The 13,000-nt window shown below is 44.4% G+C and overlaps 1 protein-coding gene across 1 annotated transcript; it reads right to left on the reverse strand.

Moving 5' to 3' along the window:
- Positions 1-685: 685 nt before the first annotated feature.
- Positions 686-10,684, reverse strand: PLEK2 (pleckstrin 2; the record flags this gene model as incomplete). Its single annotated transcript, XM_080619406.1, has 9 exons — positions 686-813; positions 1,842-1,920; positions 3,067-3,150; positions 4,164-4,265; positions 4,801-4,988; positions 5,320-5,411; positions 6,149-6,330; positions 7,305-7,469; positions 10,637-10,684. The coding sequence occupies 9 exons, from the start codon at positions 10,682-10,684 to the stop codon at positions 686-688; spliced, it is 1,068 nt and encodes a 355-aa protein (XP_080475532.1).
- Positions 10,685-13,000: the final 2,316 nt, after the last annotated feature.

Raw genomic sequence — 13,000 nt, forward strand, 5'->3', positions numbered from 1 at the left:
TGCCACTGGTCTGGTTTGATACTCAGCATCCTGTACTGCTGTGGGCCATTACCAGCACAAGAATAATTTGTATACTGGAGAGGAAGATCCTTTGGTCTTTTCCAATCTAACAGAGAACCAAATGGTAGAGCAGACAGACTGACAGACACTTTGTATGTTTAGCATTAGTGATTATCCTAGCAGCTGGGTTGTGGCTTAGCACAGGACTCTTGTGTATACCAAGAAAGGCAGCCTTAGACACCAGGACCTTTCATGACTTTGATTCAGTCACAGTCTTAACTAATCAAGTTTATAAACCCCTTCATAAAGGGGAAAGGAACAAGGCATTTCTGCTTTAGGATAAAGCGCACAACCTGAATCTGTCAAATATAGACTGAACACTTGTACAAAAGTAATTCTTTTCTTCCACCTTGGAATATTGTATCTCTCTCTTTCTTCGTAAAGCCCTCTTTGCCTGTATCCACTTGCTGTCTTTTGTTAGATGATTAAGTTCTTGGTGGGGAATTATTCTGGATCTACATGACTCCTAGGCACCTAAGATGCTGGTCTGTCAGGAACTGCTGGGTGCTATGGAGATACAAATAACAAAATAGACTATCTAAGAGCAAAACAACAGTCACAGACAATGAGAGCAGGAAACTCGGTCACAGATGTGACTCGTCATTTGGCAGGGAGTCCACCTTAGTCATGTCAGTGGTTTGATTGCCTCAATCCACTGTGCTCGCTCTGCCTTGGAGCTGGCCTGGATATAATAATGAATGTCATTTTTTGTGATGATTTTGAAGAGATTGCCTTGCACATTGCCCTTCACTCCTGCAGAGAAAAAAATACGGCAGATCAGGAAGCTGCAGGGAGAAATGCTTTGTGGTGAATGTGAAGCTTCATAAGGATGACTTTTAATTTAGTGAATTAGAATATCAGACCTTTCCATTTCATTAGAGATAGCTCTTGTGTCTTTGATTTCCCTTCTGCAAAATGAAGATACAGTACAGACACCCCTCACATAGACTGTAGGAACTACTGTTCACCATGCATCAGATATAAAATAGCCACTGTTTAAATGGAGAATCTTACTTGAGTTGTACAATGGAGGGATGAACTCCTGACCAGTTTGTGCAGTAGATTAGATTTGCTTATGCCCAACCTAGGGTTCCTCTTAGCAATGGGCTCTATTTTTCTTGCCCCCTTCCCCCCTGCACCTCATGTTTTTCAGACCCTGTCTTTTGTCTTTAGAAAGACGTTTCCTAATTAAGATCCACACCTTGTGCTTACTGCCATAACATAAATTGCTTTAACAGCAGAAACTCTTATCTGTGAGGGTGAAGTTCTGGACAAATGCCCCAGCTAAGCATATTTCCTAGCAGAACTGGGTTTTGTGTTGCTGTCTTCAGGTTTCTCTTACATTTGGGTTCTAGCAGATGGAAAAGGAAAAGGTAAGAGCATAAGCAGAGAGAACACACAGAAAAGGGATGGCATCAGGGGACGGCTCAAGACTGAGTTTAACAACATCCAAAAAAGAAACTGTTTCCTCTTTGTCTGTTAATTCTGGAATATTAATGAGTGGTTTAGACTGTCTCAAAGGTCATCTGACTGAGAAAAGCCCTTAAGAAGGGGAACACCCAAGAGAAGTGGAAATAACCCTAGAAAAGTCCCTCCTGGTGTGGACAACCCGGCAGTACGGGGATTTTTTTCTGATGTGCCTCTTCCCCTGCTTGCAAAGGGGAAGGGGAGGCCGGCCCACTTGTGCATACAGAGACAGCCACACACACAAACCCACACCTAAACACTGCATTGCTATGGCATCAGTATGTACGTATGAACGCTTAGAGGCTCGTGCTTACCTGCTGGGACTCCGTTATCCTCCAGAGCTGAGACAAGACAGCCACGCAGAGAAAATCCACCTACTGGCCTGTGTTCTTCCTGCAAAGAAAAAGGAAATGAGGCTTATTGGGAAAATAGCATCATTCGAATAATTTCCAAGAGCACATCAATTAATTTGATGAAGGTGGAGATGTAATACCAGTCTTTCCAGGTACAAAACACCCATGTTATACGAGAAGTCAATTAGGACACGTAATTAAATGCACTACTATGTTGTTTCAGTCTGAGATGTTTGACGGATGTGTCTGGGAGTGGTGGAGATCAATTAAACACACGGGTAGGACAACAATCACATTCCAAACTTACGTATCGTCTTATCAATAACAATTCATATTAAAATATATATTTCTGCTGCTTTTCAGTGAGAACACAGCGGAAAACAGATGGGAAAAATTTGACTGTTTTCACTAGGAGGCTGTTGCCCTTGTCTGGTCTTCAGATTCTGCAGCTTGAGTTTAGGACATTACAAGGGTGAGTTGCAGCGCAAAAAAAAAAAAAAAAGCCCACAAAGAAACAGGCAACAGAAAATGAACCAGCTCCATAAGCTCTCTTCACTGTTCTGGTGTTTGTATTTTCTTTAAAAAGTCGCATAAAGCATTTCTATACATGTTCTTTTAGCAACATGTTAGCCTTTGGCATACCCTATACACCTGGGGTGGATGGATCCATATGCCCTTCTGGGTTGCTCACATTGATTATTATATCCATTCAGATAAATTCTACTATTCCCTGAGCAAGTTTAAAACTGAGTAGCTGTAATGCCTGCAGATACTTTGGCATCAAGAAGACCCTCCCCAGTGTTGGAATAAAAGAATGAAAAATCCCAGTAGCAGTATGACCCTCAAGTGGTGGGATGTCAGCCCAGAAAGATCACAGCCCAGGAAGAATCCCTGCAGGAGCATGGTCCCAGGCTGTGTGGGTACAGCAGAAGACAAATCCCAAGAAGACTCGGCTGAGGAAAAGGAATCTCACTGGGCAAAGACAGGAGGGAAGATACAGGGATAGAAAACCCTACAAGGACAATCTCCAGGGTAAGGCGAGAGAGGTCTTAATCCCCAGGAAATGGATAGAGGAAGCCAGAAGGAGATTTGAGTAAGAGAAACATCTACAGCATAATTGTATTTTCATTATGACGTGCAGGTCTGTAAGAGGATTTCTGGGGGTAGCAAATCCCCACTCACCTACCTTAGTGGGGTCATAGTAGTGCAGAAAAGCAGGATCAGCTCTCAAAACAAACCTCCTCACCTTCCAGTTTTTCCTCTTGTGCCCCTGCAAAACACAAGAATTAAAGTTACCAACAGTAAATATCCCCTGAAATGACCATTTCCCTGCAGGCTGTAGGGGACACCTAAATAGGTACTGAAAAGAAGAGGTTTCGGAGCCAACAGAGAAAAATCTTTTCTGACATCTTGGTAACTCCCAGGATTTTCTGCTTAACATCCTTCTTCATACATTGATAATTCCTTCCTCTCTCCCTTCCTTGTGCTAAGAACCAAGAAAACAGAGTGACAGGACCAGGCGATTATATTCCTGATTCCTTCTCTTCATTTGAGGTTAAATCCATCTGATAATCCACTTTTCACAACACTAAAATCACAGCTCACGGTACAAAGCTCCAGAGTAGAAAGGTGGTCACGTAGGGTTCTCTCTGCAGGTGGCTGCGTTATGCTTTGAAACAGCGTGACTGATCCCCGTCTTGCTCGTAGCAAGGGCTGAAAATCAAGTCTTGCAGCCTAGAGGTGGGATCCTGTAAAGAGGACTTTCTTGTGGCCAAAGAAAACAGGTCTCACTCCTACCAGAGCATCCACGTGTACATGAGTGACTCTCCAGAGGTAAATGTCCACTTCATGTAAAAGTCAGTCTACTCAGCTTTGAAATTCGTCTGGAGCCAGCAGAATTCCATAGCCACTCACATGAACTGGATGGGACAGGTTGGACCAGAGGTACAGAGCTTCTGCTTGGAAGTGCATATAACGCCTCCGGTGGTATTTGGACTTCATGTGGGACTTTTTGCTTTTGATACTACTTTATACCTTTCAGTATAGACTCAATATATACAGAATATCCAATTAATCCAGCTTGAGCAGCAAGTTCCATAGCTCATTCCTTTACAACTAGACATTTTTCACCACGTGAGCTGTGACAGTATTACTGACAGGCAAATTAGCTCTGCTGGCCACAACGCTCCAGCTATGCTTGTATAAATCACGTTTATTCTCTAGGAAGCCCTAAGAGCTGTCTTTTTTCTTGTTTCCCAGGGAAGGTTCTAAGATGGTATTTACCTGTTTCACTAAGAATCCTTGCTTCACAATGGTGCCACTTAATTCAGAGATATTAAATTGTAGCTCTTCCTTGGAACTGATCTTTTTCTTACTGCTCTCGGCCTGCAAAATAGGGAAAAGATGGTTCCACTTCTCTGTTGAATCTAAACACACTTTTAAGTACAAAGTTCTGCATTTTATTTCCTTTGACCTGCTTTTAGCTTATATATCCTCAGTAAATTCTACACTGTAGCCCTGCTGCTCAGCTTTGTAGCTCCAAGATTTACAAGCAACAGATTACAGCTGTAAAGCCTACACATGCACTGTGGCCTTGAGTGTTAGCGTAACTGCAGCCTCTGTTAAATGCAGACACAGCACTGCTCTCGAGGGACACACCCCTTTCAATGCCCAGTTATGTAAACTGGAGATCCCTCTATACCCATGTAGTCTCCATGGTAGTCTCCAATGTAGTACTCATTTTGTCTCCAGCAAAAGTGCAAGTGTTGGCGCTCCTAAAGGCCTAGAGCTGCTCCTTCTCTCTTTGCCTTCACAGCCTGAATATTTTGCCTTTGTTTGCACACTGCGTGTGTCCCCTTTACCACTGCCCAAATCAAGCATGTGATGAAGAGGTGCTTCTGTGGGCAGCTGCATCACTTACAAACATGTACAGTGCGGTAGAGTCATCAAGGAACTGCTCAGAGAGGTCACTGAAGCGTGTGGCCTCAGTGCTGCGTGCTCCCACGGGCTTGATGAAGTTCTCCTCCATCAGCATGCATGCCAAGGTGATGGCCTCGAATCGTGACACAGCAAAGCTGTTGGAGATGAGCCAGTCCACTAGGGCAGAACCTGCAGGGAGAAAGGCAGTTCTCATACCAAGGCAGTGTACTCTTCCGAGATGAGACAAATGGCCTACTGCTACACAGGTCTTCATTTGCTGAAACGTTCTGGCACTATCACAAAGACTATCAATGAAGTGCAAGGTTGACCAAAAGCGTGGGGTCCTGTGTGCTTCCATATATCCAAAAAGCATGAGAGAAAGGTGTTGCAAAGCTTGTTTGTACCACTACTTTCCATTGGACCACAACTGATTCCACTATGCAGGCAGTACAGTAGCTCCCTTGTCTCTGCAATGTAGGGTGCTAGATGTGAGGAAGCTCTTTGCCTGCAGCAGGTGTACCTGTGAAAGTCTCTTTGTATCTGTTGCCTTGTTGCAAGTTGCGGGTTAGCTTAATTCCAGTACTGCTGTCATACATTCTCTCCACTATGTGGCTGCAAAAGAGAGCAAAAGACAAAGTTAGTAGAATAAACAAACCAGGCAGAAATGGCCACATACTTCTGTCAGTGCCTGGGATGTCCTCCCAGTTACCAACACAAAGATGGGAAACAGCCTAGGTGTACACCCAGAAGTTTGGTCCTAAGTACAGTATAGGAAAATTTTATTCTCCCAATAGAAGCACTAAACAAGATGCCTCATGAAGTATCTTTCAATTTAAAGCTTTTCAAACTGAGCTATAGTCAACCTCCATTTACCTTTTCAACACAAACCAAATCTGTGTAATCTTTCTATTTCTTAACCAGTTCTCTCTTTCCTCTTGTTTAACATGAGGTACCCTAAAAATCCTAATCTGGATTCCAGCTACCAGCTTTGAAAGCTCACCAGCATGGCATGAACAATGTCATCGTTCAGTCTTTCCCTGGTATTACATCTTCTGAGGTAATACATCTCCCCAGTGAGAACCTTTGCAGCTGGCTAGGAAGGCCTTCAAGCCAGCAGTGAGATGTCTGTGCAGAAACCAAATAGTCCCAAAATAATGGTTGAGAAAAGTGCATTCCTGTGCTCTGGCAAGAGTGTATGCAAAGCTAGGGCAGAGCAATCAGTTTAGAGGCTCCTGGCTGCACAGGAGTGAATCTGTGCCAAGAGGAGCTTCCCTTGACCCTCTTCATACATCGGCGTGGGTGTTTTGCAAACTACAGCAACAGCAGAAGAATAAACCATATACACTTACTGGAGGCTGATATTCTCTAGTAGTTTAAAAGAGTTCTTCATTCTGTGAAGCTCTTGTACCTGTACTGGGTGACCAGCATGAATAGCTCCTGTGATGTCCAAAGCCCAAGAGTCTCGCTCCTCCCTGGAGCAACATTCAAGGAAATAGTCTGTATTGGTTTTTGTCTTTAGCTTGATGAGCAGCTGTGGAGAAAGAAGTGCAAAGCAATAACATCATTTAGCTATTGTCCTCCACGTGCATTAAGTGACACAAGTAGGTCTGATATGCCATCCCACCTGAGCCGTGGAAAGCAACTCTTGGCCCACAAGGATGGTGGGTGCAACTCTGGGTTATTTTTTTGCTTCCCCCCTCCTCAGATTCCTGTGTTTTCATTTCCAAGCATAGTTTGCATGCATGGAGCTTGTGGTACTTACAAGAGAACAGAGCACCCAGATGCTGGATTACACAGGAACGTGCTGTTGACTATGGAGATTTTCAACTCCAGATCTCTAGTTTCTCAACAACTGCGAACTCTCACTAGGCTCTTTCTGCTATGAGAAGTACTGAAATAGCCAGCAACTTCCAGAGTCGTTTCCCTTCTGTCCCCACTCAGAGGAAGGCTGCATTGCTGCTACCCACGGGTGAGCGGAGCAGCTCAGGAGGAGCTTCCCTTCCAGAACCCTCTTGCTGGAAACGCCACAGAAGCAATGTCCCATTGGTGAAGGAAAAAGCAGTCTGTCCTGGATGCTTGGGAGCATCCCACAGACACAGCCAGGGTTTAAGGCAACCACCATAGATTAAATATTTCCCTCTCACATAGAATCCCCTTTTTTCCCATCCTCCTCAGATGTTATTGACCTGCCCATGTCCTCTCTCCACACACTGTTGGGCTGATGCATTTGCATTTATTCTTACCACTATGTGTGTGTGGGGGGTGGGTTTGTTTCTTTTGTTAATGTCTATGACTCAGGTTTGGGCACAGAGAACAGCAAAGACACAATGGGGGAATTCATTGCTTGTCCTGGTGACATTGCTAACGGCAGCTTGCTTTTGGCTGGGCTTAATGCTAGAAACACCCCAGTGATATGGCTACAAAGAAGTCAGAAGGAGAGGAAAAGTCTAGGGAGAAGTTGGAAAGTGAGTGCCACTGAGAAGGGACACATTTTTCCATTCCTACCGGTCTGTTTTCATATTCCAGGCATGGACAAGTAATAGTGCAGCCATCTAAAAGGATCCTGCCCTTTGGACAAGGTTCCTTCTTGCCTCCTTCGATTTTGTAATAGAGCAGCTTATCCTGAAGCAGAACGAACCATCTCACTTTCCAGTTACGAACAATGTGTCCCTAGAGGGGAAGAATCACATAGCTAACTTTAACACAAGCATTGTGAAAGTACCATATTTTCCTTTTCTGGGGAGGTGAAAATACCATAAAATAGTAGGAAACTGTGTGAAAAGAAACAAGAAATCATCATGAGTCCTGTTCTCCCTGAAATAAATACACATTTTTAGGAACAAAACAGCACAGCTCCATCACTACAAAACCATGGAGCAATAGAAAGATGCTTTGCTCTTTCTCCAGCAAGAACATCTTCTTTTCTGTCAAGAGTTGTTTCTTGCAGAAGCTCACATGAATCATCCCAAAGAGCTGTTATTTAGGAGCATGCCTGCCCACTGACAGCACCAGGCAGGAATAAGGTAAATCTGAAACGCGTGAGGGCTTTTGGAGACAAACTCCTCCTCTCCAGAGACCCTGGGTGGTGTTTGATGTGTTTTGTTTTCTGTCATTGTGATGTGGCTGTAGGTGCCAAGTGGTTTTGAGAGCACCTTCTTGCGTGAATTGGCTTTTCCTTACATCCCCTCTTACTGCTAATAAGTGATTTATTCCTATCCTACCTGCCTCCGGTCTCCAGGGCTAGACCATTCCCTGTGTTACCGTTTCCTGTAAAGGAGAATCATAGAATCATAGAAGAGTTAGGGTTGGAAAGGACCTTAAGATCTAGTTCCAACCCCCCTGCCATAGGCAGGGACACCTCACACTAAACTATGCCACCCAAGGCCTCATCCAACCTGGCCTTGAACACCACCAAGGATGGAGCATTCACAACCTCCCTGGGCAACCCATTCCAGTGCCTCACCACCCTTTACTCACAGTAAAGAATTTCTTATAACCAATCTAAACTTCCCCTGTTTAAGTTTGAACCCATTACCCCTTGTCCTATCACTACAGTCCCTGATGAAGAGACCTTCCCCAGCATCCTTACAGGCCCCCTTCAGATACTGGAAGGCTGCTATGAGGTCTCCACGCAGCCTTCTCTTTTCCAGGCTGAACAGCCGAAACTTCCTCAGCCTATCTTCATATGGGAGTTGCTCCAGTCCCCTGACCATCCTCGTGGCCCTCCTCTGGACTTGTTCCAACAGTTCCATGTTCTTTTTATGTGGAGGACACCAGAACTGCACACAATACTCCAGGTGAGGTCTCACGAGAGTAGAGTAGAGGGGCAGGATCACCTCCTTCCTCCTGCTGGTCATGCTTTTCAATGACAAAAGACCAAATGAAGGCTGCTGTCAGATGCCTCCTGGGTTATGTCAGAATACAGACAAAATCCCTTCTTTCTCCTCCGCAAACAGCCCCCGGCTCTCTTTAGTCTGACATTACAGGAGAGCAAACCCAGAGAGGGCTGACACCAACAGGCTCAGTCCTGTCTGGAAGTGTCTGGTCCAGCTTCCTGGGGTGAGAGGCTGACTTGTGGAGGCTGTGGAGCACTGCAGCCAGCAGGCGAAGCACTGGGTAGAGGAAGCTCAGACCTGAGAGAGGGTGGGCATAGCTAGAAGAAAGGAACATGCAAAGTCCAGTTGTGGAGGGAGTCAAAGCTCATTAATTCTCTATGAGTAAAGGGGAAACGCAGCAATTTCCAAGCAAAGGGGGGGGTAAAGAGCCTCTAAAATCCAGGGAACTTTCTGTCTAATGCCTTTTAATCTATACTAAGTACAATTTATCTAACTTGGATTTGTTCTCCCCTTCACTTTGTATTCTTCAGTGGTTTGGGTTTTTTGTTTTTCACTTGCTGTAAAGTCCCATGGCCATTTTTCCTGAGAGTATGTTCTTTGCTGTGGCTCTTTGATTTCCTTTGTAGAGACCTCCTCTTTTTCAGGAGGTTGCCTTGCCTTTTTTTCCTTTACCTTTGCCTGACTTCCACACATTTACTTTATAATATGTTACAATACATAATTCAGACCTTTATAATGCATTTAGGTAATCTCCTTGCTTCTGCTCTCTTCTTAAGATATCTCTGTTTTCCTTTACCTGATCCCACCCCTTCCTCATTTTTTTTTCTCAGGATCTCTTGTCCCCTTCTCTCCCAGTTTCCTTTTGCCATCTTCTCTGTGGTCTCCTTCCTATCAAACTGTGTGTCTCGGTGATGTTGCACAGGCTGTGGGCAGTTGCAGCTCAGTGTGTTGCCAGTAACCTATTCCTCTCACACACTTGGTGCCTTGGCTTCCCATCTTGAATTCAGTAGTCACTTAAGAGCCACAAAATACAACCGTGGCCCAGAGAAGAGACCAGGAGCTGCGACTGCTCTGTCCTTACTGCACAAGGGTTGATAAGGAATAGCTTGCACTGTGGAGCCCTTCTCCGCATATAGCATGGCCTCACGCGGCTGGTGGCTGGCCAGCCCTGCCAGAAGGGTTCCTGACCGGGATTACCTTCATGTCAGCACCAGAAGCACTGCCACGTACTGTAGAAAAGCATTTCCCGAGGTGTGGCAAAGCTTTGAACTAATCACATTTTTGGTGTGTGATCAAGGACCATATTAGTCATTGAAACAGGTTCTTGGTACTAAAAGCAACTTGCGTTGCTTGTTAAATTGCCTTCTTGTGTTCCAGCTATGACTGAGTTGGTCCTGCAAGGAAAAGCATTGGAAAGCCTGAAACATGTGACACCATCTTTCACCTCTTTTGTCCACGCTTTGGCTAAAATTTTCTTACAGTGCAGTTTGAGGGGTGTGGTAAAAAGAAGTTATTTCAAACCCACTTCTATGTTTCCATTGCTCTGATCCCCTTCAAACAGAATAGCCTGTTCTCCATCCCCTCACACGAAACAGGAAACACAGCTCAGCTGGGTCACTAAAGAAGGCACAAAAACACTTTCCCTCTCTCCATCCTCCCGTGGCCACTTCCACTGCTGCCACGTAGCCATTTGCTGGTAGTTTTTTATGTGCCCCTTGCAGAGGCACAGACACGATGGCATTCTGATACCTGGGTAATGCTGATGGCTAATTCACTTTCCCCTGAGTAAATACAGGGCCAATACAGGGAAACTCGAGTGAAGTTAGCAGCTCCCCCAGCAGGCACCTGCACAGACCTGAAGGATTTCCTTTCCCAGGAGCAGGCAGGAGCCCCTCATACCCAGTGCCCAGTGGCTGCGTTGCCACGGCTCAATCCAGTTCCTGCTCAGGGGCTGATTCCACGCTGGAGCAGATCTCCACGGAAGGGGACGGATACACTCACCCGTTTGACGAGGAAGCCCTCCTTCAGCACTCCTGCTGCTTCCTGCATCGTGGCCAGCATGAAAGAGCGCAGAGCCCCTGCCGAGAAGTGCCCAAGCCCTGGCAACGTGTCCCTCTGCATGCGATTTGTTTAAGAAAGCTCATTTTTATTTGCTACCCTCCTCCTCCAGTGTGACGCAGTCTCCCTTCCCTGTTTTTTTCTCCCTCTCTTCCTACCTATGAGATATCAGCTAAACAGTGAGCTGGCTCTGATACATTACCTGCCCTCTGGGAAGTTAAACAAAGGAAAGTCTAAAAAGGATCTCAGAATTTCACAGACTTCAGTATAGCAAAACCCACCAGTGAGTGAGTTGGCCAATATAAGCAGCCACATGATGACAAACCAGGTATTGCATGGGAAGGAGAAGCAGAATCATAAAATCACATGCCTCAAAACTTCAGACTAATCAAGTCTACCACTTAAAATTTCTCATCTTACAAATTTATCCTCATAGGGCCCTACAGGACACCTTAAATGTAACACATAGAATGTTATGATTACAGGGAGACTTTTACAAACCTTAAAAGAATTTTTTTTTTGCTAGAAATTCATTTTACAAAAGAAGTTCTAAAGCAGCACTCTGCTTCCAGTGACCTCTGGGCACAAACCCTAAGATTCGCAGGTTAACACCTTAAATCCCTACCTAAGCAACTATTCAGGCCTTCTGTAAAGCAGTCTGATCAATGAACACCATGCAGTGAACTCTCTCCACTCCTGGGCACCTCTGAAACAGAGTGCCTTTTGTTTGTCTGAATACGGGTGTAGATATTTATTGCATTTTTGAAGACTCTGGCCATGATAAACCTGTTTGACAGATCTAGCAGATCTTGTCCTGATGAAATAAACCAGTACTGGTATTTCAAGAAATCAATACCAACTGTGCAGGAGTAATAGTCTTCACTGTAATGCTAGCATTCCCTGACTTGTATCAAAATCTAGGTGATATATGTGGGCAGAGCTACCGGCTATGATAAGAAACATGATGTAGGTGGTAACAAATAAACAAAAGCAGCCATTGCTATGTAAAATGTGTTCAGAGTTCAGCAAGATAAAGTGACTCAAATATCTCTCAGTCTTTGCACACCAGATCTAATTACTGCTTTCATGTACCAATGAAAGGAACAAGCTAATAATTTCTTTTTTGTATATTTTTTATCACTTTTAGTAAGGAAGAACAAAGCACTGAAGAATCCAAACCCGACAATGTACTGGAGACAACCCAGAGAACAGTCCTGCAGAGATCATGAGAAAGACAGTGGGTGACTGAACACTACTTGAAGTTCGAGAAATCGACTGCTGTATAAAGAGTAAACATGCTGGCCCAGACTTCAAAAGCAGCCGTCCCATGTGGAAGTTACCTGTGTAGCTCCCACTGTACTCCCTTCACCACTTTGGAGAAAGCAGGCAGCCACGAGGCAACCGGCTGCATAAGTCATATCCCAGTTATGTTTGTTCTTCGGTCCACCTAGTGTAAGTACAGTAAGTTTAACAGAACAGCTAGAGGAGTATTTTTTTGCTGTAGGTACGTAGTATTTTCAAAGATACAAATTTTCCATTTATATTTTTTATATATTATTGTGGCCTTAAAGCAGAAAAAGAACTGAGTGTATTTCTTTCAGTTTAAAAAATAATCTCTGTCCTGGTGCAAATACATAAATATACGTATAAATAAAAAGCTGTACTCAGAAGCAGAGTCTTGGGAAAAAACCCACTGCAGTCAGCAGGAAAAAAGAATATTAATTTCAGCTCACAGTGTTCTCTACATCAGAATTTAACTTGAGAAAAAAAGAAGAAAACTTGAGTCTAGGTACACAAGAGACATTATTGCTACATGCACTGGACATGCACTCTTCATATAGCCAGCTCCGGGAATACAGTGTTCCTCTGTTCGGTATTTGAGGTTTGCCTTCACATTGTTCAAGCTTGTCACAGCAGGCAATTTATAACAAGCTGGGTGAGATAATTTCATGTCAGTGAGGACAGGTAGAAGCTTGCAGGGCGCTCTCGCTCAGACAGTGATCTCAGCATTGCACCACAACCAGTCCTCACCCAGGATCCTAGTGAGCTTTTTCTCCAGCACACAGACCACCCGCAGCCCTGCAGATGGATCTTGGGAAAATTACCATTAACAACAAAGAGTTTTATTGTCAAACTGCTGGTGAATGGTGAAGCAAATGCTGCTGTAGCTGCTCATTAAGCAAAAAGTTTTGTATCAACTACTTCTTATAATCTAGAGCCTTCACTTTTTTCAATACCTCAAAATATTTCTTCAGTTCTTTGGATATTTACCATACCCTCGCCCCCCCCCCCCTTTCCCTTTTCTCA

The sequence above is a fragment of the Psittacula echo genome (genome assembly GCF_963264785.1).
Source record: "Psittacula echo genome assembly, chromosome: 5".
NCBI lineage: Eukaryota > Metazoa > Chordata > Aves > Psittaciformes > Psittacidae > Psittacula > Psittacula echo.